Here is a 14,649-nt window from a genome sequence, read left to right as displayed (position 1 = left end):
TCCACCTCTCAATCATGCTTTGATTCTACTTAACAATCAATCCTAGTATGATCTGGATTGATCCTATGATGAAAGATCGTATAATTTTATGATCCTTCAATCTTGGATTGTAATCTTTATAACCATAGCTATTCCAATTAGAAAGATACATAGACAATTACGTCCAAATGCATGGTTATGTCATGCCCTATCATTTTAATTGAAACAAGACACATAAATGCGGATAACAAAATGGAAATGCACGAATTTCATAGCATCATACAAGGAAAACACCATGTTTTGACAACTATAATTTAGTCATTTCTATTTCAAATAAATCCATTTAATAGTTCAAACTAAGTATTACATATTTAGAAGTGTATATAGTGCCATGACATTGAAAATGTTGAATTATGTAGCACTATATACACTATTAAATATAAAAAAATGACATTTTAACTGTGAAATTGTTTCTCTCCATTTCTCTTTAAATCGACATGAAATTCAATTTAGTATTTGAATGGTTACAATTTAGAAAAGCTTTTTAACTGGGGGAGCTTGGGCAGTGTTAGAATGAGGAGAAATTCCAGCTGTGTTGATAGTAGGTGGAGCCTGATCAGCTGGTCCATGATCGAGGCTCGTATTTCCTGTTGCCATAGCACAATGGCCAGCTGGGTCACGATTGGCACCACTTGCATTTGGCTTCTTAGGTGCATTTTTTGCTGCTTCCCTCTCTACCTTTTGCTCAGCCTTGGCCACATGCAGTTCCATCTCGGCTTCAGCCTCTTTTGCCAGCCTAACCTCATGAGCAACATCCATTCTGGCTTTTGCTATACTCTTTTCAGCCTACATATATCGAGTCCATAATTAGTGAGAAAAGTAATTCACATTACATCATACACTAGATACGAGAGAGAGAGAGAGAGAGAGCTTTTGTCATTGATCATGTACTCAAGGTGTATTTAATACCAAATTACAAACAAATATTAGTAAAGGGTAAGGTTTAGATCTAGTGCTTGTATACTAGATCCGTTGAGATATTGAGTCAATAACAATGGTTTGACACGTGTTTATATCACAACAGTTCTTGAACAGAATTAAGGGTACGGACTCAGGCAAGTTTCATTAAGGAAAAAAGTATGTACAACCCTATTAACAAAAGCTTTTTCCCATAAAAACATGTATTACAGCTTATAATTATATATTTAAATTAATATTACTTAATATATGTCCCTTCAAATACAAAAGTGAGAAAAGATGGAGGAGAAGAAATTGCTTGAAAGACCCTTAAAAGTTATTAATAATTGTTTGTTCCTACCTTCTCTTCAGCCTTTGCCTGGGATTTGACCTTGCGCATCTCACTCATATCATGTAGTTTGTCCTTCACAGCCTGCATTTTTTCCCACTGTTCTAGTCTCCTTCACAATCTCTAAAGAATTCACTTATTATCACCTTTTGAAAGCAATGTAGCAAACATAAATCACACTGCCAAAAAGAACACCGTATATGACACATAAATATAGAAATGGATAATGATACTGTCTGACAAATTCTTCTCACACTATCTTTGTTTCTCTCTATGTTATGGACCTAAAGTTGAAACGTGTAATACATGCAGATGTTCAATACTAAATTGTGGGTGAAATTTTGAGGAGACTCCGTACTCATTCGTCTAAACCGCAAATAACAATTCAATAACAGAAAAATTATTGAAAAAATGTGGACAGCCATGTTTTCCTTCCCATCAATAAAAAGTAGCTATTTTATTTAGAGTAAGTTTAGTGACACAAAATTTTTTCACAATTTTACTGTAACTTTGCAACGTGACGACTCGTGAATGGTGAAATTATAGACCCACACGGATCCACTATTTTATTTCCACCAATCACGAGTCTCCATATAATAAAGTTGTTGAAAATTTTGTGGTACTAAATTTACTCATTTTTTTAATCAATATTGAATTTTATGTAGTCCTCCCAACCAATAAAAAGTATCTATTTTTTTAATCAATGTTTAACTTCAAGGAGTTTGCATAAGCACTAAAACTTACATTAATTAGTTTACTTATATTGGTTAATAAGACAATGTGTATGGATCATTTACACCAGCTCATGTAATAATTCTTGTCTATTTTAGCATAATTAAGAATTTAATTTTTTTTTTCTATTTTACACTCACTTTTCAAAACACCTCATGTCAAATTATTTATTTTATACCTGGTTTTAAAAAACCGAACCAAGGGCAAAATCGGATTTGCCTCCGGTTCCCAATTTTGACTGGTTTTTGACATTTTTACTGGACTGAACTAGCACTCAATTCCCAGTTGAACCGGTCAAACCAACTAGTCTGGTTTTTAAAACCATGATTTTACATTACAATTTTGTGGGGAGTAAAAGGACCCAAGTGGGCATGTGGGCCTTTGGGCTCTAGCAAGGAGGACCGATCTGTTCATAAGTTAGGAATTTGTTAGTACTGTGAATCGGCCCATATGCCGAGGGTCCGAAGATACAGCCAAGGGTGAGTTCCTCCTCAGACCGTTCTAAGAGAACTCGGAGATTCACTACAAAGGTCAAGGCAGAATTCTGGAAAGACTGTTGGTTAAAAGGGGGAGACCCTGAACCTTCTAGATGCACCAATGTTAAAGAAAATATCAAGAGCAAAGGCTGCCACCTCCACATTAAAGACTCTGAACCTACCTCCCTGGCCGCATTAATGGGGAAGTGATCCCTGAACAGTAGGGCTGAAACTTCTAGTCACTGTCCAAAAAGTATCAGGGAATGAAGTATTTAAGGGGGGTGAAGACCAAAGAGTGGGGGGGAGTCTGTAACTAAGAAAGAAATTAAGAATTGTAATCTTTAAGGAAGAAAGAGAAATAGTAAAGAAATAGTCCTCGGCTCAAGTCCGAGGAGACCCATTTGCAATTATCATTCATTATTTACAAGTGTTTGCATATAAAAGCCTGTTATCAAGTTCTCAGTATCTTTAATCTAGATTTCAAACCCATGCTCTACAAATTTTCATTGTTTAAGGATCATTGGGCCTGAGCCCATAATCTTCTTTGGGTCCAGGTGCAATTGTGTACTTACAAATTTCATTAACATATCCATTTTTCTTTTTAATTATTTATCTTTCTTCACACACCGACAACCACTATATACTCTCTACCTTCATACTTGAGATACACAAATAAAGAATAAAAACACTAAGTGCGAAATGTATAATGCAAGTGTAAATTTACATGGTTATTGTAGTATTATGGCTTGATGTTGATGAATTTTGAGTTTGACCGACTAAAATGTGATATTTTTTTCTATTATACAAGTACTAATACATACAAATGCTTTTAAGGAGATGAGTAAATTAATTTTATCTATAATGAGATCCAAATATTAAGATAAACTAATCAAATATGAAATATGTATCCCTGATCTTCTAACAACCTTATTTCCAAGCAACCATCACAACTCACATTTTTGCAATTCAAAACCAAGGCTAGCTGGATGCTAGAAGCAAATGATGTGGTTGCCTAAGTTCCTAAGTAAAAAAAAGGCCCCCAAAATTTTAGCCAACATGGTTATTTATAACCAATAAGTAAAATAATATATTTTTATTAAATGAAAAACAAACAAAAAAGTGAGAGAAATGTTACGTCTACAATATTTTCACAATACTTTTACAACAAACTTTTATATATATGTGTGTGTGTGCGCGCGCGCGTGTTTTACTAACTATGTTTAGCATGCGCAATAAGTACATACAAGCAAAACACCTTTAATCGTGAATAGAGCAAATCATGAAGCCCGTATTTGTTTTGCTGCATTGTTCGTGGAATATACTAGTTTGCTTATAAACATATAATTTAACTTCATACGCATTCAATTCTTAGAAAAAAATCATTATTGTTGTACAAGAGAAATTATTATTTATACTAGGAGGACTGCTGATGCGGTCCTCCTTGACCAATGAGATGATACCATCTATGCAAATACATGTGTAAACTTCCTAATCAACACAGCACAAGGAATAAAAATAAAAATTACCAGATAATGTTATATTTGTATAAATAACAACATTTTATTAATTGGAAGGTTAAGAAGGACTACGTCAGTAGTTTACCTAGTGGACCTAATAATTTCTCCCTTAATAAATGGAAAATTATTGAATACCACGGGAGTACTATAAATACATACTCCCTACTCTCACATAATTCGTGAGTCCCACCATAAATTTAATTAGTAAGACTCATAGTTATGTGAGAAAAAGAAGTATGTATTTATAGTATTTCAAGAATGCCTAATAATTACCCTTAATAGATGACCATATGTCATTTGTATGCCATCAAAGAAAAAGAAATAATCGTTCAAATACATTCAACACATTAAATAACAACTATTAATCATCAACCTTAAACTCCCAACATGACAGTCCACCTCATTTGCTAGGAGATTTGTAAAAAATCACAAAATACTATCTATGTTGTCAAAAATGCTTGTCCATTGAACTTTTCCCTCCTCCATCCCCTCCAGCTGCAAGTTTTTCTCGTCCCCAAAGAGTGGGTGGGGTGGAGATAGATTTTATTCACCCCACCATGTCTTGTCTCTCCCAAATGTGTATATAAATATAATTTAAATTTTATTTATTTATAATATATATAGCCCAAAACACCTCTCTCTCTCTCTCTCTCTCTCTCTCTCTCTCTCTCTCTCTCTCTCTCTCTTACCTATATCTTGTCAATTTCAACCACTTAATTAGAGGTGGCAAAATACTTCAAACCTGATCCATCCTTGAACTGTCCCACTACTTCCCCATACAATATTTTTCCAACCCTAAAAAGAAAATAGAGCTGGGATAGGACACCCATGATCCGACCCCGCGCTACCCTATTACCATTTGATGATAATATATTGGTTGTGTAAAGGTTGTTTTACCTCAAGAACTCCATGTAGAATCTCAAGCACATAGAGATGCTAGGAATTGTACTTATCTGTACTACTATTTAAGAAGCTTTCCCTGTTTGGACCGGATTTTTTTTTTTTTTTATTCCAAAATAATCCTATAGCCTATATTTAAGTAGCAGCAAAACTTGAGAATAACATTGTAAAAATATATCTCTAACTTTCACCTAAAACATTTTCTACAAAATAGGATCACTCTCCCACTAACTCACTTCTTCAAAGCAACTATACATTTGTTTTTTTTTTTTTTTTTTTAAATATAGAAAAACAAGTTAAACCCAAAAAAAAAAGTTAAAAAACCCCACAATACTGTTGTTTTTTTCTTTAAAAAAAAATCATCCTCACATTTATCTTTCTATCAAAAAAAAATTATTTAAAAAACAAATCCTCAAGTTTATCCCAAAAAAAAAAAAAACTAAATAGATATATACACATTTGATTACAATTTACACTATTTTTAACTTCTTTTAAAAAAAAAGATAGAAAAATAAGTTAAACAACCCATGTTGCTATTTTTTTTTCTAACCTACACGGTTACCTCTCTCATTTGAATTTAGATATCAAATACCACTCATCCTTATTTCATTCCATCCCATGGATGCAATTAAAAAGATAATTACCAAGTCATTACACACTCTCTCCCTTTGTTTTTTTATAAAAATAAATAAATCTATTGGATTGCAAAAGCTGAGTTTTTGCTCTCAACGTGTCTTCTTTTGAGTTCCATTCATTGTTGTCCAATTTTTTAATGCCCCAGTTTGCAACCATTGTCATATAGAATCTAAGGCGAGTAGGGTTGCTTTTTTATTTATGTTGTAATAAATTTATTTTAGAATTTTTTTGAATAAAAATTTAAATGGATTTAATCTCAATTGCAAGCCAGGCAAGACCACGTGTGGTACTGTTAGCAAACTAAGGAACCCAATATGTAGAGCATTCCTCAAAATCCCATTAATTCTTTGATTTCATAAGAAAATCAATGGAACTCAATGGATGGTTGTACCACTCAATCATTCATTTGCTTGCATAATTTATTTGGTTTTATTTCGGATTGAACATTTGCATCTTTGGCCTCTACTCTACAACACCATTTTGTGCTTTGTGTGTAGCCCATTAGTCTTACCATTTTTTTTCTTGATAATGTTATGTATATGTGCAAAGAACATGAGGATATTAGCAAGATGGGAGAACAACTGGCTGCCCTGGCTTTGGATCTAAGAGAGATGTATTTTTTTTTTAAAGTAAATATTATGTATTGTAAGTAACTAACTTTTTTTTACCATTTATTCGTCTTATTGAGAAACTACCTTTTGATTGTGGACTTAGTAGAGGGCACAAAAAAAATTTTGAAATCATTTTGTTTACATTTTACTAACTGAATGGCATATACCGTTTTGTTTGATTATTTTCTTTCTTTCATTTTAGAATTCTTTTCATTTTTCATGTTGCATTAAATTCTTGATTTTTTATTTTTTATATTATTCTCTTTCTTTTTTTTTCTTTTTTTTTTGTCATTTGATAGTGCAAGTTAGATAGGAGTGATATAGATAATTCTGAGTATATTTTAGTTACCATTAAATTTGATTATCCAAACATTTTAGTAGGGAGATCGTGAAAAAGAAAAATATAAGGCGGATCAAAATTTTAGTAACAAATAAATTTTATGAAGCTTTTTTTCTTTTTTTAATTCCAGACAAAATGAATACAAACATATCAAAAGGCAAAACATTTTAGGTGGGTTTATGGGAGATATGTAATGACAGTATAGGAAACTCATACATATTGTAGGAGAAAGGTTTCATGAGAATCTCTCATAAGATAATTTTCCTCTTTTCTTATTTATTCATGACATATAACCTTACAAAATTTATTAGCAAAAAATAAATAAATAATTAACAAAAAATAGAAAAGTCTTTAAACATAACAGGATAACTGCAAATGTTGTTGTAAAACATTTGGAAGGCTTAATATAAGATGTTGAATCATAATCTTCTTTGTCATTCACTATCATATATATATATATGGTTTATGGATGAAATTTTTAGAAAACATTTTTATTATCCAAACATTGTTTACTTTATGAGATCCTTATATATTGTGGTCATGACATTGAAAAAAATATAAGTTTCAAATGTGACTAAAAAAAAGTAACTAGAAATTTAACCCAATAAAAATAGAAGATTGACGACACCCATAATGTAGAACCATTCAATTTGACTTATGTCCTACAAATTTTAATTTTAATTCTAATTATATTAATGTATCAAAAATTAATCAATTAACAAATTTTGTGTTCGTTTTTTGGAGCTTGCCTCATGACACTTGTGGTTGTATCAGTAGTTTGCAATGCATAATATTATTGGATAAATGTGTAAACCTAAAATTGGGATGAATGAAAAATTATGACATTAAACAACAAAAAAAAAAAAAAAGGCCTCATTGTACACACGTAAGAATAGGCTCTTTTTGAATCACACAATATTTTTTTTATTGAATTTGTATTTTCCTTTCATTATGGTCACCCATAGGAGTTTTCAAATAAGGTGGTTTGCTATTAGATAGTTTTAGTAGCATTAATTTTGACTAATTTCATAAATTCATGTTAAGTTATTTGTGATATTTGATGTTGTGATATTTTGTTAAAAAAATACTAACCTCTAAGCACGCGCGTAAGTGTGTGTTTAGAGGTCACACCCCTAGATCATTTTGTGATTGAAAAATATAATAATCCAAAATTATAATGAATTCAAACTATTAAATTTTATCTAAAAAATAGAAGAGTTTCTGATCACGCGCATGAGCTCGTGCTCAGCAGCTAGTTAGCTATAAAATATATACAAGAAGTAAAACAAATGTTCCACTGGCTTGCACGGTAATTAACATGGGATTTTTCTTTTCGTTGCATCAATCTGTTCACACTTCATACCAAGCCCCATAGCAAATTGGTCCACTCCCCTGGCAAGGTAACTAGCAGGGATTTTTTATTTTTCGATTGTTCTCTCTTAGAGGATCTGTCAGTAAGTTACTTGGATGTGCCTGAGGCAGCATATAGTATGTGAGTGGGATGAAGTTGTCAAATGGGGGAGTGGACTGCTAACTATGAAAAGTTTGGCTGCAAAAGTGGGAAGGATTTTGCCTTCGGCTGAAACTATTTATTAGCACATTTGGAGACACAGAAATAACAATAAGCATTCTGGTCTGCAGGTGACAGAGGCAGTTGATTAAACTTGACTGAAGTTAGATGAAGAGCAGGTGTCCCTGTTCTTCCAACTAAGCTCTCTGCTAGTAACAAGGATCTATGTGAGTTGGTGTATAGGTAAATAGCTGGTTGGCTTGGGTCCTGATTAGAACTTAGGCAGGGCAGTCTATGTTTCTGGTTTAGTTAGCATATTCCGTAAGCTGGGCCTGTTTGCAGCTCTGCTGCTGGCTGCGGTGTATTGATCTTGAATGCTTATTCTTTTGGTCTCAAAAATCATCCAAAAAATAAAAATTCAATCCCACCACATTGCTTATTCGATAATAATTTGCAAATCATTTAACATCAGAACATTTCAAACTAGGAATTATATACAGTCGTGAAGTATTCAACCTGAAATTTTAGTCATTTTTTAATATGTAAGCGAACAAGGATAATGTACCATTATACCAGTATTTCATACAAATTTAAAATCTTTGATAGTTGTGGAATATTCGATCTGAATTTTCAGTGATTTTATTGGAAGCGATTTCATTCTTTCACCACATGAAGCAATGTTGTTGTTGTTGTTGTTTTTATTATTTTAATATAAATATATAATTTAAGCTTATAACGTCTATTCCATTATGATTTTTCAAATCATAAAGCCATGTATATTAGCATCACGTAAGTTGTGAACATATACATAATACAATGAAAGGTGAGCACAAACCGACCCTATCATTGAAGAAAAACAAGGAACTGATGCACCTAAGGTTTCTATATGTATTGCTTTAGAATGGCATGGATAAACAAAACATCATGCATGCTACTGAAGGAATATCTTTTTTGGGTAAGTCTGCTTAGGTAAGATCAGTTTAACCGAAGGAAACAACTGTATCAACCAAAATGGAAAAGGTATCAATATGGAAAAACACAGACGATAACACTACACCAAAGCAAGTTTAGAAAGGTGAAAGAACCAATCTAAAGTTTGGATAAAGGTCAGATTATCATTAAATGCACTAAACCATGTTGGACCCTAAAATTCTCCAAGATGGAGGAAACTGGCACTGTTCTATATCATCAATTTACATGTCTCACTTGTATATATTCTGCATATTCTTCAGTGACATAGGATACCACAGTACAGCAACAATAATTGATATGTTTAACATGTACATTGGAGACATGCACCAACATTACAGTAGCAAAGATAGCATATTCAATATCATTATCAGACTCTTTAGAACTTGTTTCATATTCAAACAATGAGTTTTCAAATATTTACTATGTTATTCATTCTAGGAAATTTGTAGCAGGAATACAGCGTTTTCATTTGTCAACTGATATACAACAGAGTTCTAGCTTCCACGGTAAGTAGAGAAGGAGAATGGTGAAAGTAGCAGAGGAACGTGAAAATGCTCCCTCTTTTGTGACTCTCTAATTTCAAACACAATAGAAACATAGGGAAAGAACCCAGATGGGCAGTACTTGCCTGTGTTGAAACTTATCCTGTATATCCCAGGGTCCACTGCATCAACTATGCTCAACAATTGACCACTTCGTCCATCATTATCTGTTGTTGAAGAACCTAGAATTTTCCAACCACTTGTGTATGTCACGCCAAATGAGGGATGGGGTTGAGTGCCCTCCCACTTTTCCAAACATACCTCAATACCAGCTGCTGGAGATCCTCGGGAAACATCCAAGACATGGGTTGTGATGGGCGGACGGGTTCGAGTTCGAACTTCAGATGTTTTCCCAGATGTGTTCTCAGAATTGGCAGTCAAATGGCCTCCAATAATGCTCACACGATCTTCTAGAGGACAAAAAATAGGAACAAATTGACATTGACTAAAACAGTAGTAAGGCATGCAAAGAAGGATAACTGGTTTAGGGACTGAGAACTGTAAAAGCTGGGAAGAGGTTGGAAGCAGGGGAAAGGGAAACATTTCAGAGACTTCTGAAAGCCAGTAATAGGCAAGAAAAAAAAAACAGTGGGTTTTTAACGCACAAGCTCACTCCCCACTAATACTTATAGGAGGAAATTGCATTTGAACCCAAACTCATTGGCATAGTGACTAAAAATAAGTTTAGAATGAATTTCAGGAGGGAGAGAACAATTTGGAAAATTTTATAAACAGGTGAAAAAACTATTATTAATTTGGTGATATACCACAGGTTACATAGATCTAGGAAGCAGCCCTGTCCAATTTTGTACCACAAATTTTGCGAATTTTATGTAGTTGATATACAGATCACCAAACTTTACTCTTTTTTTTTTTTTTTTTTTAAATGCTAAACTTTACTTATTTTATTCCTCTATATCTATTTCCAACTATGGACTTTTCCTCATGCTAGTTGGAGTGGTAGCAAATTCACTACCAAGGTCGCTAGTAGCTTCAAGACCAGTTTTGACCTCCCTGAAGCCAAATTTGAACTCACTTACAAGGTCAGCAAGACATTCTATCAAACATCATAATTAGTGTATGATGAGGAAATGCAACAGTAAACCTAAGAATTAATAATGTGGGCCAACTAAATGTTTGTTTGTGATACTGGGAAAGTTATTTTAGAAGAAAAAAAAAAAAAACAGGTACCTTCTACTTTCTTTGCAAAAACTGCAGGATATTGGTCACTTGTTGAAGAAACTTTAGCTTTGCTTGTAAAAAGCTTTTTAAGACGTAGTTCTGTTACTTTCATTTGCTCCTGAGCTGCAATCTCAAACTCAACTATAGGCCTATTTGGGTACCGATTCTGCAAAGGAGGAAAAAAAATTACATCAAATGATACCAACAAATTCCAAGGCCTGTCTAATGAAAGTTTCACATGATAAAGAAATAACTCAAGGTGCCATTTAACATCAAGTCAAAGATATGAGAAACAATTCTGCAAAGCTGGTATAATATTGACCTTAAACCAACAGAATTCTTTTTCTCATTTCATGGATATCTTATGAAAATATAAGAACAAAGACAGATGAATATCTCCCAGTAATATTAAATCTATTCAACAGAGGAAAAGATCAACACATGTACAACCATCCACACCACCTTGGCCTAAAAGATGCTCTTCATCGATTGGTGATACCAGTTAAGGAAATTATTATAGTAGGCTAATCTGGAGTCTGTTGGCTGCACTTACATTTGCAGAGGAACTGTTATATGTAAAATCATTTAATTATTTCATGAAACTGAATAAAAAAAAAAATGTTCACCCGGAAGATGAATAAAGATTCTAGCACTAAAATGTTGAAAAATGAATTCTAACATGAAATTGTCGTCTTAAAACTATTTATTACCAAAAATTTACTATCATGTCAAAGTCAGCTTGAAAAGCAAACTCTAATTGAAATTTTACCTTCAATTCAGCAAGTATTTCATCAGTACTTCTCCCAGATGCACATATAATAAATATGAATCCAAACTTTTGCCTATACCGAGCATTCCATTCAGAGAGTTCCTGCACAGGCCAAGCATATTGACATAAATACACAGGATCAAACTTCAGTCAGTTAAGCATAAACATCTTCTTCTTCTTTTTAAATAAAAAAATTTTGACGAAACATCAAAAACAAAGGTTTGTTTCCACAAACTAATTCAAGAGGATTTCCAGGCTACAAGAAGGTGTAATGTCAAATTGTAAATAAATTCTTTTGTACAAACTACTCTTCCAGTACTTCTTTTATTTCTCCTCCTCCCCCCACCCAACCCCAAAGAACATGCCAGCAGAGGTAGGCAACTGATATCTTTGATTTTAATTGTTAACAGTTTATACTTGTTGCTGCAGCATACAAACCTGTAAGCTAGAACCAGTAGCAGTTGCTAATGCGGTTGACTGCTCCCCCTTACTCCACCTACAAAAATATTTCTTCACAAATTACTTAAATTGCCAAGGCACATAAGAAAATAACCAATGCTATGCCACAAAGAGAAGGGAAAAGGGACTGATAATGACATTGATGAACTAGAAAACAAGGATGCTCAATTGCTGCTTGTTCTTCTCCACTTATACAGGGCAGGTAGCAGTTCAACTTTTCAAGGGGGCAGACTGGTAATTGATGAATTTTGATGGCTCACCCTAAACCGTTCCTAGGAATTAATTGTATGGAAAAAAAAACTCAAATATAACTTGACTAAACTACTTGAGAGAAAAAAACTGAGTGACCCATTTGCTTGAAACAATCAAATGAATGCTAAACAAAGAAGAAATATTTGGATGCTACCTGTACATGATGATAACATAAAAGCATATACCAAGTAGTATTTTTTCTTTCTTTGTTTCTTTCTTTCTCTCTCTTTTTATTTTTATTTATATTGGTAAGTTAGATGTGCATCCAATGGATACTGAACCCAAAACCTTACCCTCCAAACATTCTTATGGGAAGAGGAAGTGCCATGTGGAACAAAGCTTGTTGGCAAAAAGAAGCTATCATTTAATAATATTGCCAAAAAAATGAGAACTTAATGAAAATTGAAACACAAATCCAGATTCAAGATGAAGGTCAGATAAATGAGTAAAGAAAAGTTGAAAGAATAAACCCAGTGCAATTCCTTAGTAGAGAACAAAACAAGGCTACCGGATATAAACCTTCTTAGTCACCTCAGTCTCCGGAAGTTATTTATATACAAAAATGTTATATAAACCTCCCTAGTCACACACGTACATTGACATTCTTCTAGTCACTACAATGTACAGTCACCAGTGATTACTGGTTTCTCAGCAATCCATTCAGCATATCACAACTGGGGAAAACCTTCACAAGCATATCACTCAAAGGTATTTTAAATTATTCGCCTTCTGAGTATTCAAAAATCCAAACCATACCCATATACAAATAGATCACATAATTGATTTTTGTCTCCTCTAGACATCCCTGATGTCCCATCTGAGTACACATAAGCAGTTTGAGTCCTTGCTACTTACAATTATCACAAAATACAAGGATACCCCCCATTAGTTCACTACCTATCCACTTGTTTATAAGCTACCTGTGAGTTATTACATCATTTGCTAAAACATTACTTTCTGGGTGTTCAAATAATACATTGTAATGAAAACTAAGTGAAAAAATCTACAATCTTTACCATACTAGAACTACATTCACTTTAAACTAAAACTAAAAACTTGATAATGAAATCAACTGGGCACTGGTCAAATTTCAATCTTTACTATAAAAAAAAAATATAATAATTTAAAAAAAAAACCTCATTCACTCAAAAAGTAAAGTGCAGTAAGGAACCAAACACTAAAAAATTGAGGAAAAAAAAAAACTCAACTGGGCACTGGTTGTTTGATGATGGGATTGAGAAGAAGGGGCAGAATCTCCAATCTGAGGATGAGCAGAAAAGGCCTGAAGCCAAGCACTGACATCAACCTTGTTGAACCAAATGTCTGTGGCCGCAGCCACAGCTTGTTCTAGCGAGGCAAATGGGGCTGCCAAAGCCATTTCTTTGGCGAATTTTGTGCTTCCACAGCATGCTAGAAAGTCCTTCTCTTCAAACCCAGATTCCATTTTCCTTTGCTCCTCTCTCTCTCTCTCTCTCTCTCTCTGTGTTTGGGGTTTGATCTGATTGCACAGAGCTTTGATGTGTTGGATTGAGTTGGAGATTCTGGTAAGAGAGAGAATTGTGAATAAAGAAAATGAATGAGGGTAAAATTGGAAAATAATAGAGGACAAAATTGGAAAAAAGAAAGGTAGGAAAAAAAAGACAAGCATACCCGGTGGGACTCGAACCCACAATCGCCTGATTAGAAGTCAGACGCCTTATCCGTTAGGCCACGGGTACCTTCACGTATGGTCTTCTACTCATCAAAGTATAGATGTACGGAACAGCTAGATTAATTTCTAGGCAAAAGTACAATTTTTTTGGTTGTATAATTTGGTGAAAGTCAATTTGATCCTCATTTATTTTCAACTTACAATCGATTTGAACTCCATCATTTTCAATTTACAATCACTCTTGGTATTTTTCCGTTAGTGTCTTAATTGTAGAGATTAAAATTGATTACAAGTTGAAAATAATATAAACTAAATTAACTGCTACCAAAATATAATGGCTAAATTTATAGTGACTCCAAAATTTTATTTTTGCCTAATTTCTAATTTTATTTTTTATATAAAAATAATAAAAATTCTTTGGCTAGTTGCTTATCACTTATGCAAAGATATAGTTATACTCATTTAGAAATGAAAAGGGATAGGAAGATGAGAACCATGCTTTATGGACTTGCCAAGATGACAATTTAAAATACAATTAAATTTAAACACAATTTCACTCATTCTTGTAGATTTAGTCTAAAAAAGTCAAAACCAAGGTTGCAGTTAAGCTTCAAAGATTAAGTAAAACAAGGTGAATCTACACAAAAACGTGGCCGAAGCATGAATGTCTTCATGTTTGATTAAGGTTGGTTGTTTGATTAAGTTTGGTTGTTTGGGAAAGCATGAATGTTTTCGTGTTTGATTAAGGTTTGTTGTAAGGCTGTTTGATTAACTTTAATAGTGGAAACTGCTGGAAAGACTATTATATTATACAG

At 33.3% G+C, this 14,649-nt stretch overlaps 1 protein-coding gene and 1 non-coding gene across 3 annotated transcripts; both read right to left on the bottom strand.

Annotated features, from left to right (window-relative positions):
* Nucleotides 1-9,311: 9,311 nt before the first annotated feature.
* Nucleotides 9,312-13,719, bottom strand: LOC142617750 (uric acid degradation bifunctional protein TTL). Of its 2 annotated transcripts, none has more exons than XM_075790703.1 (5): nucleotides 13,392-13,719; nucleotides 11,911-11,968; nucleotides 11,473-11,574; nucleotides 10,713-10,869; nucleotides 9,312-9,931 (listed from the first exon to the last, which is right to left on the bottom strand). In XM_075790703.1, the coding sequence occupies exons 1-5, from the start codon at nucleotides 13,625-13,627 to the stop codon at nucleotides 9,474-9,476; spliced, it is 1,011 nt and encodes a 336-aa protein (XP_075646818.1). In that variant the 5' UTR covers nucleotides 13,628-13,719; the 3' UTR covers nucleotides 9,312-9,473. The 2 variants fall into 2 exon arrangements, with proteins under 2 accessions (XP_075646818.1, XP_075646819.1); XM_075790704.1 differs by having other exon boundaries at nucleotides 9,312-9,928.
* Nucleotides 13,720-13,828: 109 nt separating this feature from the next.
* On the bottom strand, nucleotides 13,829-13,901 carry TRNAR-UCU (transfer RNA arginine (anticodon UCU)). Its single transcript has one exon. It is a non-coding gene; the product is annotated as a tRNA-Arg (tRNA).
* Nucleotides 13,902-14,649: the final 748 nt, after the last annotated feature.

This window comes from Castanea sativa, chromosome 11 (genome assembly GCF_040712315.1).
Source record: "Castanea sativa cultivar Marrone di Chiusa Pesio chromosome 11, ASM4071231v1".
In the NCBI taxonomy this organism is placed as follows: Eukaryota; Viridiplantae; Streptophyta; class Magnoliopsida; order Fagales; family Fagaceae; genus Castanea; species Castanea sativa.
This window is presented reverse-complemented; position numbering and strand designations above follow the sequence as displayed.